The sequence below is a fragment of the Camelus dromedarius genome, chromosome 15 (genome assembly GCF_036321535.1).
Source record: "Camelus dromedarius isolate mCamDro1 chromosome 15, mCamDro1.pat, whole genome shotgun sequence".
In the NCBI taxonomy this organism is placed as follows: domain Eukaryota; kingdom Metazoa; phylum Chordata; class Mammalia; order Artiodactyla; family Camelidae; genus Camelus; species Camelus dromedarius.
The window spans coordinates 28,857,016-28,876,779 of record NC_087450.1 but is presented as its reverse complement, the minus strand read 5'-3'; the positions used below and the strand labels follow the sequence as shown (position 1 = coordinate 28,876,779).

General features: G+C 43.1%; 1 protein-coding gene across 1 annotated transcript in view; it reads right to left on the bottom strand.

Moving 5' to 3' along the window:
- Positions 1-4,390: 4,390 nt before the first annotated feature.
- Positions 4,391-19,764, bottom strand: part of FSHR (follicle stimulating hormone receptor) — a 152,431-nt gene continuing 137,057 nt past the window's right edge. Inside the window, exons 9-10 of the mRNA XM_010984039.3 lie at positions 9,974-10,159; positions 4,391-5,624 (exon numbers count right to left, since the gene is read on the bottom strand). Of these exons, the coding sequence (XP_010982341.3) occupies positions 4,391-5,624; positions 9,974-10,159 (1,420 nt within the window). The remainder of the gene's footprint in view (positions 5,625-9,973; positions 10,160-19,764) is intronic.

Below are 19,764 nucleotides of genomic sequence, written 5' to 3'. Positions count from 1 at the left end.
GAGGGGAGAGGGTTGGGGGCACGAAATGTGAGGTGTGACGGTGCCATAAGCATCCTGACCCTGAACCTCGTGGTTTTCATCCCATGGGAGAAGATTTGGGTTGACTCAGGTTGAAGGATGAGATTACCAACATTCCTCCCACTGCAGTATCCACTTCTGCCTTCCTGGCTGGCAGAGCCATCCTTCCACTAGTGAGGCTAAATGTGGCAGAGGTTCATTCTCCCACCTGTCTTAGAGCCAGGGTAGCATTCTTGGATAGCGGGTAGGAAGAAATGTTCACTGAGAGTCTTTGGGAAGAAATTGTCTTTCCTTGAAAAGAGAGATGCATGGAAGGAAAGATCTCCCTGCTTTGTCTCAGGATTTGTTCATGCCTACCTATGCTGTCTGCAGCTGTTACAGCAACCTTGCTACCCTGAGAGAAGCGTCGCTGAACTCTCCAAGGAAGGCAGGGCAAAAACATGGACAGGTCCTGGGTTCTTGAGACCCCTGAGCTGCCCATCCATGTCTGGAGCATTTTATATAATTGGCCTTATTGTTTAAGACATTTTTAGTTAGAGTTTCTCCTTCTTGCAGCTGAAAAGATTTTTATGAGAACCAGCAAACATAACCTCGTGGTTGAGTTTTATATTGTGTTGACTTTTTGTTAATTTCTTTAATGTTATATATTCAATTGACCAAACATTCTATGTACTTGTCTTCTTTCTCTAATGCTGCCTTCTTTCTCCATCCAGATTACTATCCAGAATCTGAAACTTCATTCTTTGTTTTTGTAAACTTTTCTGATAAAATGAAATAAAGTTTATAAACTCAAGGCTTGTGTCTATCACACTAGGATAAAAAAATCAGTCTCAATGATCTTTTTCTGACTTTCTGATGAATGTTATATATTCTGGCCTAAATAAGGCAGAGTATGACTTCTAGTAAGATCCATCACATCTTGACGATGCAAGCACAGAAGGACCTTTCCTCTTGTTTTATTTCTCCCTCCCTGTATCCCTTCCAGAAACAGCGTCTGAAGGGTACCTCATATTTAATACATGGAGCCCTGTAGTGAAATATAGTTGACAGTATCATTACCCATCCCCCCATTACTGCTTCAGTATGTGGCAAAATAAAAATTATTAATCTACATACCCAGTTATCATTTGGCTCTGTTCCCTAAAAGCTTCTGGATTTACTTAGTCTCTTTTGATCTGACCCCTCCAAGGAGGGTCCTATATTGTCTGACAGCTTCTTGGGATTTGGTAAAGGAGGATCTGGAGGAAAGGGGGTTGAGGAGGAAGGTGATATGAGAAGCTGGCCAGGGTGGAACTGAAGGAGTTGTTGGTGGGTTAAAGCCTGAGGAAAGAGACTTGGGAGTAGGTCCAGGTTGAAGTCAGGGGGTGGGAGGTAAATGTGCAGGGCTGGTGTTCACTCATTTTGTACCAGGAGGGCCACATGGATTGCTCACTGCCAGAGTTCATGCTGAGAGATCAGTACCTGGGCTGTACCAGTTGTTAATATTTTGAACATCACATCTGGAGGCATGGGTACTTTAAGAAATCTCTGGGAGTTCTGCTGGCCCTCTTTATGGTGTTCAAGAGTAGAAATAAAAGTTTTAGAAAAAGAACATCATGGAATAACCTGTTGACACGTCTTTTGGTTGTGTTTTCTTTCCTTTGCCTTTCCTCTTTCCTCCTCCTTTTTCTTTTCTGGGTCACCACTCTGGTACTGAAGCACCACGCTGGGAAGTACAGACTAGAGGTGTTACCCGTATAATCATTGTTTATGGGGAATCGTGATTGATAATACTGGACTCCAATTGTTTTTATTCAAATACAGGAAATGGAGAAAGTGTTTTTCCTTTAGGACTTATCCAAAAGTTTAGAAACGCTGAATTTAGCTACCTATAAATATGTTTGCTTATTTGAGAAAAGTCTTATCTCCTACCAGCAAATGTTGTGACAGTAATGGAATAAAAGTCTTCTGAGCTTCTCTTGGTATGTTTATCTGTGAATATATTCTTGACTCTCAGAACCACTATCTGTTAAACCAGTGTTTTATCGACAGCTATGTTGTGAAATAATTAATACTGTATCCTGTTTTTAATTTGGCTGCTAGTTGCTTTAGAGTCCAAATTCAGAAATACATTCCCTCTGGCCATGAACAGAGAAGAAAAATGATTGCAGATGATGGTGGGACAACCTAACTGTGTGGCAGTGTGGTAAGGGGACCTCAGGAGGAAAATGCTAAGTGAAAATCCTTTCTTTTCATACAGCTCTAGAGCCGTGCTCTCCAATAGAAATTTAACATGAGCCATAAACATGCTCCATGCATGTAATTTTAAATGTTCTAGTACTCACATTAAAAATGTAAAAAGAAATAGGTGAAATTAATTTTAAAATCTCTTTATCTCGTATGTCCAAGATAGTGCCGTTCCAATATATAATCAATATCAAAATTATTGAGATACTATAGTTCTCTTTTTTCTTTGCACTCAGTATTTGAAATCCAGTGTGTCTTTTACTTACGGCATGTCTCAATTCGGGCTAGCCATGTTTCAAGTGCTCAGTAGCCACAAGATGGCTAGTGGCTCCTGTACTGACCAGCATAGCTCTCAACTATTTCCGAGGATAATTATTATAATCTTCACTCAGTACTCACAATAAATCAAGATGGTGTCTGGTCATAAAGGCAGAGATGATCACTTTTTCTTCAGTCGTATAAGGACTTCTTTGTTAATGCATTTGGGACCAACTTTTGAAATGTTTACCATGGAGCAAGAGGAGGAAGGATTGGCTTCAACATGTGAAGGGGGACTCTGAGAGGAGACTCAGAGCTTTGTGGGCTGGCAACAGCACAGTGCTTGATGCGGATTTGTGGTTGGCATTTATGATCCAGATTATCGAGGTGGGGTCATTGATGAAAATAGATATGGGAAATATAGTTATTTATTAGGAACAGTATGGTGTAACAGAATGAGTCCTAGATCATGGGTCAGGAGAACTAGGCACTAGCCCAGGCATTGATCTGGGAGGAGGGAAATAAACTAGCATTTATCAAGCCAGTTACAGCATTAGGTGCTTTATGCCCATTTTCTTGTCCAATTCTTATAATAAGCCCAGTAGTTAAATATTATAACTAACTCCCGCTTACAGAGGAAGCGGGAAGAAAGGAAGAAACTGAGCCTAGAGAGGAGGAGTCCTGGCTTACCATGAAGCAAGAATAAAGTCTCAGCTCTGATTCCAAAGCTGCTATGTTCTTACATTATAATCCATATGCATGCCATATAGGTTGTATCTTCTATCAATAAGGATTCAACTAAAGCCAAACCAGTCATGTATGCATGTATGTATCCATGTGGTAGACATTTGTTACAGGGAACTGGCTTACACAGTTGTGGAGGTTGGTTAAGCAGTCTCTGTAAGGATGTTTTCATCTGATGCAGGAACTTGAGGTCCCCAGGGCAGGTAGTCATGAAGGGAGGATCACAAGCATGCTTGAAACCACAAGCACAAGATGAAACCCCACAAGGTCCACCTGAGCTCCATTTCTGTTCTTGTTGCCTCTGACCTTGGTTATGAAAGTGTTCTGAAGACTCTGAGCTTCTTCATCAAGGACCTAAACACACAAAACTGGCTCAGGAGGTAGAGAACCTGAAGAAGGATCCAGGGGACTGTGGAGCAATTGTGGGCCCAGCTGCTGCTTCACAGCAGTGAGCTGAATCAGCCAATGAGCAACAAGTGTGTGAGTGACAGAGTGGCTGCAGCTTCCCTTCTGCCCTCCTGTTTTCCTAAGAATCTTCCCTGGGACCCACCCTAATGGGGAACATATAAGAAAGGGAATTCTGGGAAATGTAGTTCAGCCTACTCAAGTTGACACATTACAAAGCCATCACATAGGTGCTTAATAAATATTTGCTGAGTGACTGATTGACTGATTGAATGAACATTGTGCTGCATCTCTTGGAAGTTCTCTGGGAGTCAGAACACCTAATTTTGGCTCTGCCTCTTATAAATCAAGCAATTTTGAACAAGTCACTTAACCCTTTGAGTCTTGGTGTCTTCATCTGTGAAATTCCAAGAATAATCCCTGTTCTGCCTATTTAATAGGACATTTATAGGGATCAGTTGAGATGATACGAACAAAAGGACTGGGAACATTACAAAGCAGAAAACAAATGTGATGTAGTATTACATTATTTTAATTATTAATGTTGTTATTAATACTTCAGCTTCCTAATTTATCACACAGAGTTAATAGTTTCTGACCAGTTTACCTTATAGATGTGCCAGGAAGATTAAATTTGATGAACTATGTAGAAATACTCTTGTCAGTTATGCCATGACATATTCTTCAAAGGCAAGACATAATTATTGTGCAACACTCAGAAACATTTGCACACTGTGTTTCAGTTATGGACTAAGTGGCTTAGGGGGATAAGTGTGTAATTGGAACCATTGGTAACCCTGGGAGTTGGAGGGCAGTGGCCATTTCTTGGATGAAACTTGTGGGCATTGGATGAGGTTTCTGTCCTGTAAGTCTGGGCTTGGATTTCATAGCAGCCAAACTTGCTCAGCAGAATGAAGAAATCCCTGCGGAAATTCTTGGTGAAGATGGCATAGAGGAAGGGGTTTGCACAGGAGTTGATGGGGTAGAACAAGACCAGGAGGATCTTTGACTTGGACACAGTGATGAGAGGCACCTTGAGGGAGGCAGAGATGGCAAAGAAGGAGATGGGTGCCATGCAGAGGAAGTCCGTGAAGATGAGCATGGCCATGCGCTTGGCAATCTTGGTGTCACTAGAGGAGGACATGATGTTGGGGTTCCTCACTGTGAGGTAGATGTGAGTGTAGCAGCCACAGATGACCATAAAGGCCAGGACATTGAGCACAAGGAGGGACATCACATAAAGCTGTGACAAGGGGCTGTCAATATCCATGGGCAAGCAGATGCTCACCTTCATGTAGCTGCTGATGCCAAAGAGGGGAAAGAGGGCGACTGCAAAAGCAAAGACCCAGCCTACCAGCATGACACTGGCAGCATGGCGGAGCTGCACTTTGCATTCTAGCTGCATGGCGTGGGTGATGGTATGCCATCTTTCCAGCGTGATGGCTGTCAGAGTGTAGACTGAGAGCTCACTGGCAAAGACAGTGAAAAAGCCAGCAGCATGACAGCCTGCTCCAGTTTGCCAGTCAATGGCATAGTTGTGGTACTGGCTTTTGGTGTGGATATCAACGGATGCTATGAGCAGCAGATAGATTCCAGTGCAGAGATCGGCAAAGGCCAGATTGCACATAAGGAACCGGGGGACTGTGAGTTTGTATTGGCTGGTGATCAGGATCAGCAGCACGATGATGTTCCCAGTGATGGCCAGGATGCTAATAAACCATATCAAGACTCTGAGGATATCATACCCCATAATATCTTCACACGGATTGAATGCATCTGGCTCGGGGGAGCAAGTCACATCAACCACTTCATTGCATAAGTCATAGTCAAAGTCACTGTACATCATGTCAAATACTTTGGCATAACTGGACTCATCTTCTTCTGCTACAGAGACTCTGTGACCCCTTGCCTGAGTCACATCATCAACATCTTGCCTTAAAATAGATTTGTTGCAAATTGGATGAAGGTTGGAGCTAGAAAAATACAAAAAGGAATTGAATCAACATGTTAGATCCAGAATGGCAAATGTATCACTGTCTTGACACAGAATAGAGAATGGGGTTTCTTCCTGAGGTTGTTTTTTTGTTTTGTTTTGTTTTTTTCATAACAGTTTGTCTACCCTTGAGGCTAAGCTCAAGGGTTAATGCTGCTTACTGGAAATGAACAGAATAACTCGTGTGTATATTCCTAGAGTTGGACAGCCCACTGGGGAAACCATCTGGCCACAACCTGATTGTGGGGAGGAAGGCGCCTGGGACTAGATAAGCCTTGCTGTTAAGTGCAGATAATTTACAGACCTGATATCCACTCCACCCTCTCCCTTCCCCATCTCCATTCAGCTCTCTCTTACTATTCCTGAGTAGGATATAGCCCCCTTCCTCTACTCTGAACTCCAGTCCTGGACGATCTGGATTGTTTTCTGACTCAAATAAAAATTGACTTTATCTACGTAAATCAGAAGATCAGAGGCTGTAGTTAGTTCCCAGTCAGCCCTGTCCCTGATTCTTTGATACTCAGGCTACTGGGAGGTCTGCTAATTTGCCTGAAATGTTACTGAGGGCCCTGTTCTTTATTATTTCATTCCCCTGGGGGCCACAACAGGCCTCAGGCATGTATTTGTCTGCAAGGTAAGCCTGGCACTCTCATATTAAATAGTTCACTAGTGACTGCTCCAGAAAACAAATGCAGGTTGCACGGGGCCTAATATATTCTGAGATTGTAACTCATCCCTGGAGAGATGGCTCTTCTTGGGCTCACTTCTCTGTCTTAGTTTTTCTTTTAAACCCAAGTGTACAAGAGGCCTTGTCAACAGAATAGAAGCACTTCCAGAAGGGATTGAATGAAAGCCAGACGATAAATATTTTATCCAGACAAGTGGTTAATGCACATAGAGACAGAGGGTGGTAGTTCTGTTTTGAAGCAAAGGCTTAAGGAATGGGGCTGTTTCACACTGGATCTTTTTTTGGGATGGAAACACACACACACACACACACACACACACACACACACACACACACACACACAATCCCTCCCTCCCTTCCTTAAGGACAAGCTCATGGCAATGTTAAGTGACTGAATTTCTCTCAAGCCTTAACATAATCTAATAAGTGAGTGGGAAAGTGAGTGTTAAAACTCATCAAAGACCTCCCTTCTCCTTCATAAGGAGGGTGGCTGGTGAGTGGAGGAGGCAAAGATTCCATTGGTTACAAAAGGATGATGGCTGGCCACATGTGCTAATGGACATGGACTGAACTCTTCCGCATCAACTTCTGAGAAGGAGCTGTTAGTGAGAACCCTCTTCCCTATTTTCTCCCCTCCAAGGAAGTGAGCAGACTTGCCCAGAAGTCATTTTCCCTTGGCCCAAGGGACTCTGTTTTTCCTGGAGAAGGTGTCATTTTTTTGTTTGCTTTTTGAAGACTGATAGGGCTTCTCACCTCAGTCACAGGTTGCATTAAGGAGGTTAAACAATTAATATACACATAATTGAAGATGTGCAGGAAATCTTTTGGTTTAGTCGGAGATCTTACAAGAAAGATGAGGCAAGTTCAGAGACAGGCTAAGAGAGGACCAGAGAATCACTCTGTTTCTCATTCTAACTCCCAGCTCCTAAACCCTGTCATTGGATTAGCGGCAGCCCAGTTCTAGGAATAGAAAGTAAGTAACCCGGTGCCTGCAGACTGTGATTTGTGTTCATTGCAACGGGTCTGACTAACCATCTAGACACAGCCTTCACTTCCCAGGGCTTCTGTTGGCTTCTGTGAAGATGCTTATTGTTGATGCTGTTACCAACATATTTTAAATATATTGCTTCCCTTTCCTGAAACAGAAGTGACCCAGTGACATGACCCAGTGGGTGAAATGTAAACAATGCATGTCTTTAAGGGAAGGATAGAAACAAAAATGTTAGCGAGGGAAATAAAGTCTTGCATCTGCAGTAACTTGGCCAACCCTAAGTATCATTAAGAATTGGGAATTCAGTTTCAGGTGAGTTTAGAAAGGTGGTACTCCTGGGCCCCGATAAATCAGTGAACAGACACCTGGGAAGTGCACGGCATAGTGGCCCAGAGTCTGAGCTTTGGAGGCAGACAGACCAGAGAGTTTGGATCTGAGTTCAGTTGGTGTTGGTTAAGTTACTTATTGTCTCTGAGCCTCAGTGTCTGCTTTTGTGAGAAGGGAATAAAAATAGCATTGTTACCTTTGTGAGAATTAAATGAGATAAAGGTTCAAAGTATTACAGAGCCTGGCAGTGAGACAGTTGAAAGACAGGTGATGGTGGCTACTGACTAAGTTCACGTTGGGGTGTAGATCCTATGTGGGTACTTAATACATGTGCCACAGTGCATCAGTTTAAAATCTAGCTGTGAAGAAAAGGTCTAAATACAAGAAAAATTTAAAGAATAAAACAAGGGCAAAATAGCACTGCAAGATGAGTAGAGAACTATGACAGGGAAATAACAGAGGGACACATGAGGGGTGTGGTTGACAAGGTCTTTTGGTGAGTCCAGGAGGGCCGTTGGCCATCTCACAATCCCAAGGGCCTAATATTTACGCTTGGAGGCATTATTTCCAAGTGAGGGTTGGGTGAACAATTTCATCATACAACTTTAAACTCAAATTTCATTACCAAACTGCACCTACTGTGGTATACCATGGAATGACAACATTTAAAAAATAAATCCTGCATTTTTCTCCTAAATAGCCCAAGCATATAGATTTGTTTGTGAATTTGTTAAATACAAAGACTAAATGCCGCTGTGATTTTTGTTACTACAGCGTGGCATGTCTTCCTAGAAGAGGCTTGGGCGTCTCCTTGACTGCACTCGACCTGCCCTGATGGTGAGTTAGAATAGGGACCTAGAGAAGGTAAGAGCCAGGTGGTCTGGAGGGATCAGGGAATGCTTCAGGTCATGGTACAATGTAAGGCAGACCTGGGGATTTCTAGCTGGGAGAGCCCCGAGGCTACATATGTACTTCCAAGAGGTGGCAAGACCAGAGAAGTCTGAGCAACAGAGAAAGAGAATGGTGAATTGGTGCTGGGCCAGACAGCACACCATGTGCAGCTCTTACAGTGGCCTGATCATCCTCTGAGATTTCTCCTGAGGGGTATTTAGTGGAACTAAATCGGCGGTGATATTAGTATCTTTCTTTGCCCTGGCTGGAATAACTTCCCAGAATATCAAAGAGGCAAGCCTTTTGCCTCAGCCCAAGCTCTTAAATTCTAGTCATTAGGAAGAAATTCTCTGGCCCTTGAGCTCATCTGTGAGGAGTGTCTATTCTGGATGGTTTCTCAATGATGAGTGCTTATTCTGAAAAGTAGCCCCTTCCTTGCAGATCCTTCCAGGGGGTCTGAGTGTGGACTCCCTACTTTGAGAACATTTTAGGGTGTGTACTGTTGGATTGTTTTGTTTTATTTTGCTTTAGTACAGAGGACATGTCACATATTCAGGCTGAATAATAGAAGAGACTGCATAAACTGGTGAAATAATGCCACAGAAGCCGTGTTAGTGCTGGGCTACTGTACAGCAGTGGTGACAAGGTACCATGTGACTGCATGCAGCTGCGTGGGATGGTTGTATCCGTGAGTTCAGGAGAGGGAGAAAGCTGTAAGAACTCCTGATATTTAGTGGATTATACCTCCAGTGGATCCTTTAAATATCCGGTATAATCTCCAAAGTACTCACTCTCCACTGTCTCCAGAACCTGTCTACAATAACTTCAACTTTTTAACCAGTTAACCACTGGGACACGGCTTTATTTGTATTACCCTCTTACATAGGGGCTTCCTCGAACCTGACCAGCCTAGAAAGCCAAAGTGAAGAGATGTTACAATATTTGTCCTCCCTGTGAGGTGCTAATCTCCAAAGATGGATTAGAGAGGTTTAGAGTGGTTGGACTGTGTTGTGGGTGTCTCTGATATGGGATTTATGCCTCTCCCCTTCAAAGTTGACTTTGACGGGCCCTGGCACATTGATGGGGTACAGAGTTTGGGACTTGAAGGATAAATCCATGTTGGTACAAAGGAAAAAGGGAACAGATATTTACTAAGCATTAATTATGAGCCAGGCACCATGCTTGGAGTTTTTCATGTTCTCTCATTCAGTATTTGATAGGAGGTCTACCGTGGAGGTAGCCTTCTCTTGTAAGCCCATTTTTTCAAAGAAAATGCTAAAGCTTTTATCTAAAGTATGCCTGAGGCCTTTCAACAGGGAGATCTCTGAAAGTAGATTCTCTTCATGCCACAAAGATGTAGAAGCTGTGGACCAAGTTCTGCACTGGAGAAATGCCCCAGTGGGACTCAAGGGATGGACACCAGAAGACTCACATTTGCCTCCTCCAGTTTGCAAAGGCACAGCAGTGGCTGGGGTAGGTGAGGCTGGCCTCCATGAGTGTGACAAACTTTTCCAGACTGGGAAGCTTTTTTAAGTTGTAGGTCGACCTGGCCCGCAGCTTCTTAAGATTTTCTAAGCCATAGCTAGGCAGAGAGTGGATTCTGGTTCTTGAAATATCTCTGTAAGGAGAAAAGGTAAACATAACCTGATTACTATGGGCCTATATTTTCTGCTGTGTTAGAAAAATGGCAGGCACAGTAGTGATGTTCTTACGTGGGTACATCCAGCACACCTCGGTCAGATCAGTATTTGGCTAACAGGATATTTGGTTTGGTAGGAGCCCTGGCCCTCGTGTTTGTGGTAGGAGGATTTAGATAACAGGCCACTCAGTATCCTGGATATACTCACATCTTGGCTAATCTGGGGCTTAACTGCAGCCCTTTCTCCTTCCACAGTCTATTTATAGAATAGATACCCACTAATTTACACAGGACAGAGGGTTTAAGACAATTTCCTCCCCATCATCAAGCCAGATGTAAAAATAGATCTGATGAGCTGGGGTGGAATCTGTAGCCAGATTTCAGAAAAGGATGAGAAGAGAGCACATCATAAGGGAAGAGGGGTCTGGTGGGCATCAGAGGCATCAAGTCAAAGTGGCGATGGAGAGTGGTGGTCATGAGCTTGGTGTCCATGGCTAGACTTGACTGTATGCATGTGTACTCTGCCCCTCAATCTTTTAGATTCATGACCTTGGTCAAGTTATCTCACTTTCCCGTGTCTCAGTTTCCTCAGCTATAAAATAGTAATGGTCATAATCATACCTGCCTCAGAGGGTTGTTGTGAGAATTACATGAGTTAAAGTACGTAGAGAATGTCCCAGCCAACACTTAATGGCTGGCAGCTATTATCAGTAAACATTGCACACACACACACAGTTGTTCTTGCTTTGTAGGAGTCTCTGCCTGGGTATATGGGGAGGTCTCTATGGAAGGCAGCAATGAACAATTTAACCAGGTGCCTGTTGGGCTCCAGACTCCCACCCTTTCTGGCAGCAGAACCAGTGACATGAGTGATTCTCTGGCAGTGCTGTTGGCAGCTGCAACCTTCAAAACAACCATGACCAGCTGGTAGGAGCAAGGAGATTGAAATGGTACCAGCTGAGACTTGTTGGGATTAGCAGGCTGGCTGTGAATGAGGGCTTCTGATAGGGATGATGGCAAGTGATGACCAGGATGGATTCATTTCAGGCACCCTTGGGGATCCCTGGATACACTTGGTGAAGGAGAATCTTATAATGTCTGCATTTCCTATTAGTCAAAGCAGTGGGCACTCAGAGCAATGAAACTTGGGGGTGTGAATATATATCGGCTACCCCATATGTTCTCAGAGTCTGGTGAAAATTACTTTCTCAAAGCCTTGTTTTCATGGTGTCATTCCTTCTCTTGCTCAAAAATTTATAATGCTTCCTGGTGTCATTCCTTCTCTTGCCCCAAAATTTATAATGCTTCCTGGTGTTCAGTGAAACCCACTCATAATTGCTGCCCTATTTGTCACTTCCCTTTTCCAATCAAACTTCTTATACTGGCTGTCCATACTTGATGTCACTGTTTCCTCATCTCATAATCCAGCTCAGTTTCTTCCCAATCTCTGGAGAAACAGTACTCACTTAAGTCACATCTTAGTTCTAACCTTCTTGACTTCTCAATTGCATTTCACCTGTAAAACATTCTAATGCACACTCTTTCTTGGCATCACATTCTTTTTAATTTCTTATGACTTCTACTTTGACTCATTTCCAATTTTGTTTTCTTTCTCCTCTATCTGTTCTCTAATGTTGGTGTTTCTTGAAATTTAGGCCCCTTTCTGATTGTACCTAAGCTTCCCAGGTGATCTTACCCACTTCCTTGGTTTCAGTTACCAGGTATATGCTGATGGATTCCAAATGTAAATCCAAGTTCAGATCCTACTTCCGAACCCAAACCCCAGATAATCCATTGACCATCAGATCCCACCATTTTGATGACTTGCAACTATCAAAACTAAATTTACCATTTTCCTTATAAATATGCTCCCCCCCATTTGTTTTTCTTATCTCAGAAGCTGACTCCTCCATTTTCCCCTGCTGTTCAGGAGAGAAACCTGGGAGTCATCCTTGACTCCCTCTCCTCATTTGGACATCAGTTTCTTGTTCTCCCAAGCCTAACTTTTACATCTGTTTCAAATCAGTCCACTCCTTTGCTGCAACTTTAGTCTAAATCACCATAATCTATGCCTAGAGAGAGACACAACAGCCTCATAAAGGCGGTTCTACTGGCCATCATATCGGGGTTCTCCAGAGACACAGAACTAATAGGATATATGGAGATGTATAATAGGAGATTTATTATGGAAATTGGCTCACACAATTATGGAGGCTGAGAAGTCCCAGGATATGCCATCTTCAAGCCAGAGAACCAGGAAAGTTGGTGTTAAAATTCACTCTGAGACCAGAGGCCTGAGAACCATGGAGGCCACTGGTCTAAGTCCCAGAGTCTGAAGGCCAGAGAATCAGGATCTCTGATGTCCAAGGCCAGGAGGAGATGAAGCTCAAGAAGAAAGGAAGCACATTTGCCTTTCCTCTGCCTTTTTGTTCCAGTAGGGCCCTTAACTGATGAGACAATGCCTACCCACACTGGGGAGGGTGAAGCTTCTTTACTCAGTCTGTTGATTCCAATGCTAACCTCTTCTGAAAACACTCTCACAGACACATGAGAAATAATGTTTTACCAACTCTCGGGCATGCCATGGCCCAGTCAACTTGACAAATAAAATTAACTATCATGTCCATCTCTCTTTAATACAACCTACACTGCATATAATACTTTTAAAATGCCAATTAGATTGTAACTTCCTGTGTGTAGCTAGTCAGTGATTCCCCATTGCCCTTCCTATGAAGTACCCAGCAACGGACGTGATGTGCTGGTCATTTGCCTGGTTTCTCTCATATTCATTCTGTGCCCTTTTCTATGTCTATTCTGTATTGCAGGAGAGGTGGCCTCTGCAGGTTCCATTTTTCAGGTACCACCTTGACGATCAACCTTCAGTTGGGTTCAGCAAATGGCACTGGTAGATCGGAGGGTGGGAGGAAGGGTGAAGTTAGGGCATTGCTTGTTCCTCCTCTACCTCAGGCAACAGCTACTCTGTGACTCCAGATGTCATCAGGCAGGTCCACTGAATGTCTAGCAGCTACCAGACATCCCAGTTCTTGTGCTCCAGGAAGACTACATCCTTACTTGCCTTCAAGTCCTAGAATGAGTCTTGGTGACCTACCACTGCTAATCCTCTGCTTAATATTAATGATTACTTTTATGTAACACCTGTATATATTTCAGTTAGTTCCCCTCCTTATTGGATGCCAGGTAAATCAAATTCATTGGTACTATTGTTCAAATACTTCAGTATGCTTGCTGATTTTTTGCTTGCTTGTTCTATCATCTCTGAGAAAGCCACATTAAAATATCCAACTATGATTTTGGATTTGTATACTGCTACTTTAAGTTTTGTCAATTTTTGCTTTATGTATTTTTGATGACAATATTTAGGTACATAAAATTATCGAAATTTTTAATTGAATTATATTTGATTCACAATATTGTGTTAGTTTCAGGTATACAGCAAAGTGATTCAACTATACATATATGTGTATATAGCTATACTCTTTTAAAAAATTCTTTTCCATTATAGTTTATTACAGACAAATACAGAATTTCTACATCTTCCTGGTGACTTTCTTTATATCTAGTAATGTTTGTCTCCTAACTTTTTGGACAGTACTTCTTTGCTGGTTACTTCCTGACCTCTAGCTGGTGGAGTACCCATGGGCTCAGAACATAGCCTTCTTTTCCCCATTTGCACTTTCGTGTAGGTGAACTCATCTTGCCTTATGACTTAAACACCAACTATATGCTGATGGCTCCCAATTTTTATCTCTAGGCTGCTCTTCTCCCTTAAACTCCAGACTCTTATGTTCAACTACCTCCTTGTAATCTCTCCTTTGTTGTTTAATAGGCAGGTGGAGGTATTAAAAATTGAGCTCTTGATCTTTCCCTAAACCTGCTCTCCTTGCAGACTTTCCAGTTGTTCATGCAAAAATTTAGAAGTTATCCTTGTCTTCTCTTTCTCTCACACCTCATATGCAAACCCTTAGCACAAGAACTTGGCCCTACCTTTCACACACGTCTGGACTTTAACTACCTTTCACAACATTCATTGCTATCACCATGGGGTAAAAGTTTATAGTGTTCCAAAGTCTCTCTTCTCGTTCTTCCCTATGTATTACAATTCCTCAGAGCTAGGGTCCTTGCAGGTAAGAGTCTGATCCATGAGCCTTTGCCCTGTGATGAGTCTTTGCTCTCTGCTGTTGAAAGATCTAGCTGTCCTGGCCTACTCTCTACATCCCATTGTTTCAGAGCTTTTCAACTGTCTTCTCTGCCCTAAGAAGTCCTTCTAGTTTCTCTTTTCTGGCAGTTGCTCCTCTGACCACTTCGTCTAATGACACTCGCTCTGGTCCCTGTCACCACGTTTTTGTTTCACCTGGTGTATAGGCTCTCTATTTCCCCTCAAATGTGGAAGGGAGCAAAGATTGTCTGTTCTGTTTAAGATAGTTCAAGATTCCCTCCAAAGAATGAGATGAAAGTGTACCAAAAAGTTCTTCAGGAACAATTTAAACCAGGGCAATTATTTATTACCTGCCAGGGACATCTTTCATATTTCTGAAAGCAAGCATACAAAGCAGAAGATGATTTTTTTTTCTTAGCTATGCCTTCTCCCACTTGAGTTTAGAATATGCAAAAATCACATTAATTGAAGATTCCCCAAAATAGAAAAAATTTATATTCCATGCAATGCCATCATATTCTCTCATTTACTCTGTGTTCAATTAAAGATGACTACAGATTCTTTATACTCTTCCACAGAGGGTCTGTTTGCCCTTCCCTTGAATCTAGGCTGGACTGTGATGTCTTTGGACTACAACAGAGTATGATGAAAGTGTTGCTATACCAATTCTGGACTTTGCCTTTAAGAGCACTGACAGCTTCTGTTTGGGCCTTATAGAACCCTAAGCTGCCGTGAATGGACTCTGAATGCCCTGATCCTGCCATGCTGCAAAAAGTCTAGGCCATGTGCAGAGGATCCTGGAGGATGTGATGCAGTGTGTGTGTGCGTGCGCGCACGCGTGCGTGTGTGCATGTGTGCATGTAGAGAGATACCAAGGAGCAGAGATGCACCAGACATGTGAGTGAAGGGGACGAGTTGGAGCTGGAGATCCCCCAGACCCAGCCACCCAAGCTGAAGTCACATAGATGAGAGACAAGCCACTCACACTTCTAAAATGCAAAATTGTGAGCAAAATGGAATGGTTGTTTTAAGCCACTAAGTTTTCTGATTCCATCATCTCCATCATTTCTAACAGCTGAACAGGTATTTTTCCTTGAAAGCCATAAAGAGCGCAGTAGCATTGTAGTCCGTATACTTTCTGCCTCTCTATCTCTTGCTTTAATGTACTGCTCTTTGTATTTGCATTTTTTCTCTCCATGAGGGCAGAGGGATCCTTGCATTCTCAGCAGTGCCTTTCATGGAGTAAGCACCCAGAAAGTTGTTGCTTTGTTCGAAGATATGCCTGGGGTGGCACTGATGGAGGACTGGGAAAGGGAATGGATAGATCACCCCAGCCAACTGTGATGATATCCTCTGACTTCTAGCAGTTACAAAGAATCTAGTTCCTTGTGTTCTCTATTCTATTGTTTCATACCATTCCACTTGTCATGTATATTTGTTTTGTCTCCTCAGACAGATTTCAGATGCTCTGAGAGCAGACATTATTAAGAGACTTTTGTGTCCTGCTTTGTAACTGGAACAGGGCTGGGCTCATGAAATCTGCTCAGTAGATAGTTGTCTGATTAGCAGAGATGCCTGAGCAGCATTATAAAAATGAGCGGTTGAAGCAAATGTTACAGGAGAGCAATTCTATAGAGAGAAAAATGCAAGGCAGACTGAGAGAAGAAATGTGGTTTGGAAGAGAGCTCAGCCAAATGGTGTTTCTGCAACAGGCAATTATATGTGACTGAGAGTATCAAAGGCACCAAGGAAGGGAGCCACCTTGTGCAAAGTTGACAATGAGATAGACATGGATTAGTGAACAAGTAGAATAATGTGTTGGGTGGATCGACCTGCATGCAATCCAGTGACTAGGTGTTGGATGGGGAAGCCTGCTTGGGAAGCGTTGGTGCCTTTCTGTCTGCTCAGTGTTCTGGAGCTAGCTTGTATTTTGGATTCCTCCTCATCATAGCTGCAAAATATATAAGCCGATGTCAATTGCACTAGGTGGCATCTTGTCAGTGTCCTGGGATCCAGATCTTCTGCTGGTGGATGTTGAAAGGAGGGTGTGGTTGGTAGGAGAGAGATGCACATTCAGTTTGGTAAAGCAAAAGTCTTTAGCAAAGGTGGTTCCTGGGTGGTAGGGAAATCAAAGTGTTTGTGGAAGTGTTTTCTTCAAGCTTACTGGATACTGGTGGAGTGAGCAAACATGGAACCTATCAAGACTGCCACATGTTGGACTGGCAGAAAAAAATGTTTCTCTGGTACCTCCATGAATTAAGAAAAATCCATAGAAGTTTATATCAACAAGGACAAAGATAAGAGGATACTGTTCAGTGTGGTTTGTGACTCTAACTACAAATATTCCCACTTTTGCTCTCTGTTCCCCTAACACACACATGCACACACAGACACAGATGCACAGAGTCCATTCTCTGGCTCAGATCTTCCACATGGCTTGGAAATCTAATGTTAGATTTTTAATTCCTTTGTAAAAGCACTTTCCACTCTTAGGATGCAGACATCCCTAGGGGGAGTAACAAAATAAGATATTCTCAGTTACTGATGTCTTCATAGAAGGGGGTTTTGTGATGACTGGCTAAAAGCAGGCTTGGAGAGAAGCCCAGAACACAGAGCATGGCAGTGAGGGGTTTTCAGAAGGGTGATTCTGGAAAACCATGTTTTGAGGAATAAAGGGAACCACAGGAAGGGATTCCATTTCTGAGCCCAGAAGGCCAAGCAGAAATGTTGGGAATTTCTATGAGTGGAAGGATGACTTATTGAAAGAAGTGATTTTGTAAGATCAGTCTTGAGAACCTTAAGCCTGGTGCATAGTAGGTGTTCATTTATTGTTAAATGAATTGGAAGGAGACAGGACTGAAGGTAGGAAGGGGGTGAAGTAGCCATTGCAGAAATTCAGGCATGATTTAAAAGTTTCCCTCCCCTCACACTGTCGCTTCATCTGTTAAAAGTCACTGTGTCACATGGCAAAGATGTATGGGCATCTGTTCTGTTACTGTAGCCTCCCGTGAAAATTTCTGCAGAGCCTCTGGTTTTGGGCAGTATCATTTGTCCCTCTACCAGAAAGAGACAGGATGGTGCAGGTACTGTTGTTTTTAAATCTCTCTGTCCTTAAATCTAGTATAGTACCAGACACTTAGTAGGTGCTCAGTCAGCATCTCCTAAGTGTAAGACAGTGCGAGCCCTAATATGCTCAGTGAATGGGTGAGAATATTTATTACTGACGTTGTTCCTGGGGCTGGTAGGCTGGACAAGGGGAAAGGGGTAGTGATGTGCTGGTGTTTTTAATCCTTATCTTTCAGGCTAGTCTCATGACTGCAGTCTTTCTTCTTAAGATGCCACTTTGGTTAACATTTCAGCACATGCTACTTTCTGGCAGGGACTGGTTTTGAGAATTTAAATCCTGGAAAGTATGAATAGGAGACATGACGAGACGATGGCTGGTGCTGGGGTGATTTAGTAATCCTGAACTGTTTCAACATCGTTCAGATTCTTGATTTTGAGATACAAAGTAGAAAGGGAGACAGCAGTCAGTAATAAGATGCTGAGGCAGGAGAGCTAGGAGTTAAACTGTGCTCTGTGCCCCATTTAATAAAGTGTGTGATAGCCAGTGCCACAAATTTGATTTGAACAATTTCTATTTTTCCCAGAAAAGATGTTATTACAGGTCAATCATTTCCATAAGTGAGAGCACATTTCTGGTGTATACTACACTGACAGATGGCTAGAAGACCTCTTTTTCATGATCCCAGGCGGAATAAAAAGGCAATTTACTATCTATAGGACTGTGGGTACACTGGTAATGGAAGAGAATCATTCTTATACAAATAACTCAGTGTTTGAATCTGAACTATCAAATGAATCTGAGCTATAGCCAAATCAATTTGATAAACCATCAGAATATGATTGTACTGGCTCCAGCCTGCAAAGGCAATGCATTAAATTTCCCCCACAGGAAACGATTTCCCAAGGAAACAGCAATTGCTTGATTGCTTAAAAAGAAAAAAAAAACAAACCCAAAACTTCAGTGAGTTCAGAATATCAGGTGAAAACGCAGATGGCTGCTGCTGTTCAAGGTCAAGGCTCAGGAGGGAAAATCAGGATGCTAGGCTGCTCTGCGGAAACTCAGTGGAGCCTGCCTGTGTGCCCCTGGCTTTCTCAACATTTATTTCTCTTTGCAGCAGAACATCATCTCCTTGCACCCTCAGGTGTTTCAGAGGCTCCCAGGTTTTCACTCAGCTGAAAGTTTTGCCTTCAGGCAAAGTTATGATTGGATTGGGTGCCCCCCTCTAACTCCCTTAGTATCCCTTGTCTGCATCTAGCAGGGGCAAGGACCTGAGCCTGCTGAAGGGGAAGACCGACCACGGTTCACTCTTGGAGGAGATACTTGGGAAATGGGGCCCAGCTTCCCAGTTCCTGGCGTTGGTTCTAGGACAGTGGTTCTCAGTGTGCATTCTGGACCAGTAACATCAGCTTCACCTGCAAAGTTATTAGAGATGCAGATTCTCAGGCCCACCCCTGACCTACTGAATCAAAAATTCTGGGGGTGGAGATCAGCCACTAGGGTTTTGCCAGCATGCTAGGTGATTCCAATACATGATCAAATTTAGAACCACACTGCTTGAGGGCATTGGAGGACCATGCATGCTGGGGTCTACTCTGGGAACTGCCCTGCCCCCCGCCAAAAGCCTTGCACCGGATGACTGCTGATGAAGAGGGCTGGCCCCTTGCCTTAATTCAGTACAACTTCGAAGGGCCATTTTAGCTCCAGAACTCCCTGTGGGATCAGCTGGAACTTGCATTGCAAATGCATTCTAGTTCAGTTTCCCTCTGAGCCTGATTCTCCTTCCATCAAGCACTCCCCAGTAAGCCTTCTGCATGTAATATCTACATTACAGCTGTATTTGCCTGAGGGGACTGTGGGCCTGGGGCTCCCCATTTGTTACCCCGGTGCCCTACGTGGTGCCTCATAGTGTACATGGTGACCTGCTATATTAAGTTGCATATTTAGTTATATCGTCTGACTCCCCCTTATAAGAATATATAATATTATTAAGCTTCAAACAATGTTAGGAAATAGGGATTGCTGTTTTCGCTTCTTTTAGGTGAGGAAACTGAGGCCTAGAGAGGTGAGAGAACTGGTTTTAATCTGTGGTTGTTTGCTCTGATATCTCTGCTTTAATCAAGCTTATCATGTCCTTCTTTTGTATCTATTGCCCATCTCAAACCAGGCATTCTCGAATAGTCTTATAAGGGTCAAAACATATCCTTTATCACCAAGAACCATCTATGGAGTTTCTGCTTTACCATACAGGATCTCAAAGAGCGAATGCATGGGTCCCAACCTGAAGGAGAACACATTCACCCCTTGGTGTCCGTAGGGGATTGGTTCCAGGACCCGCCGCAG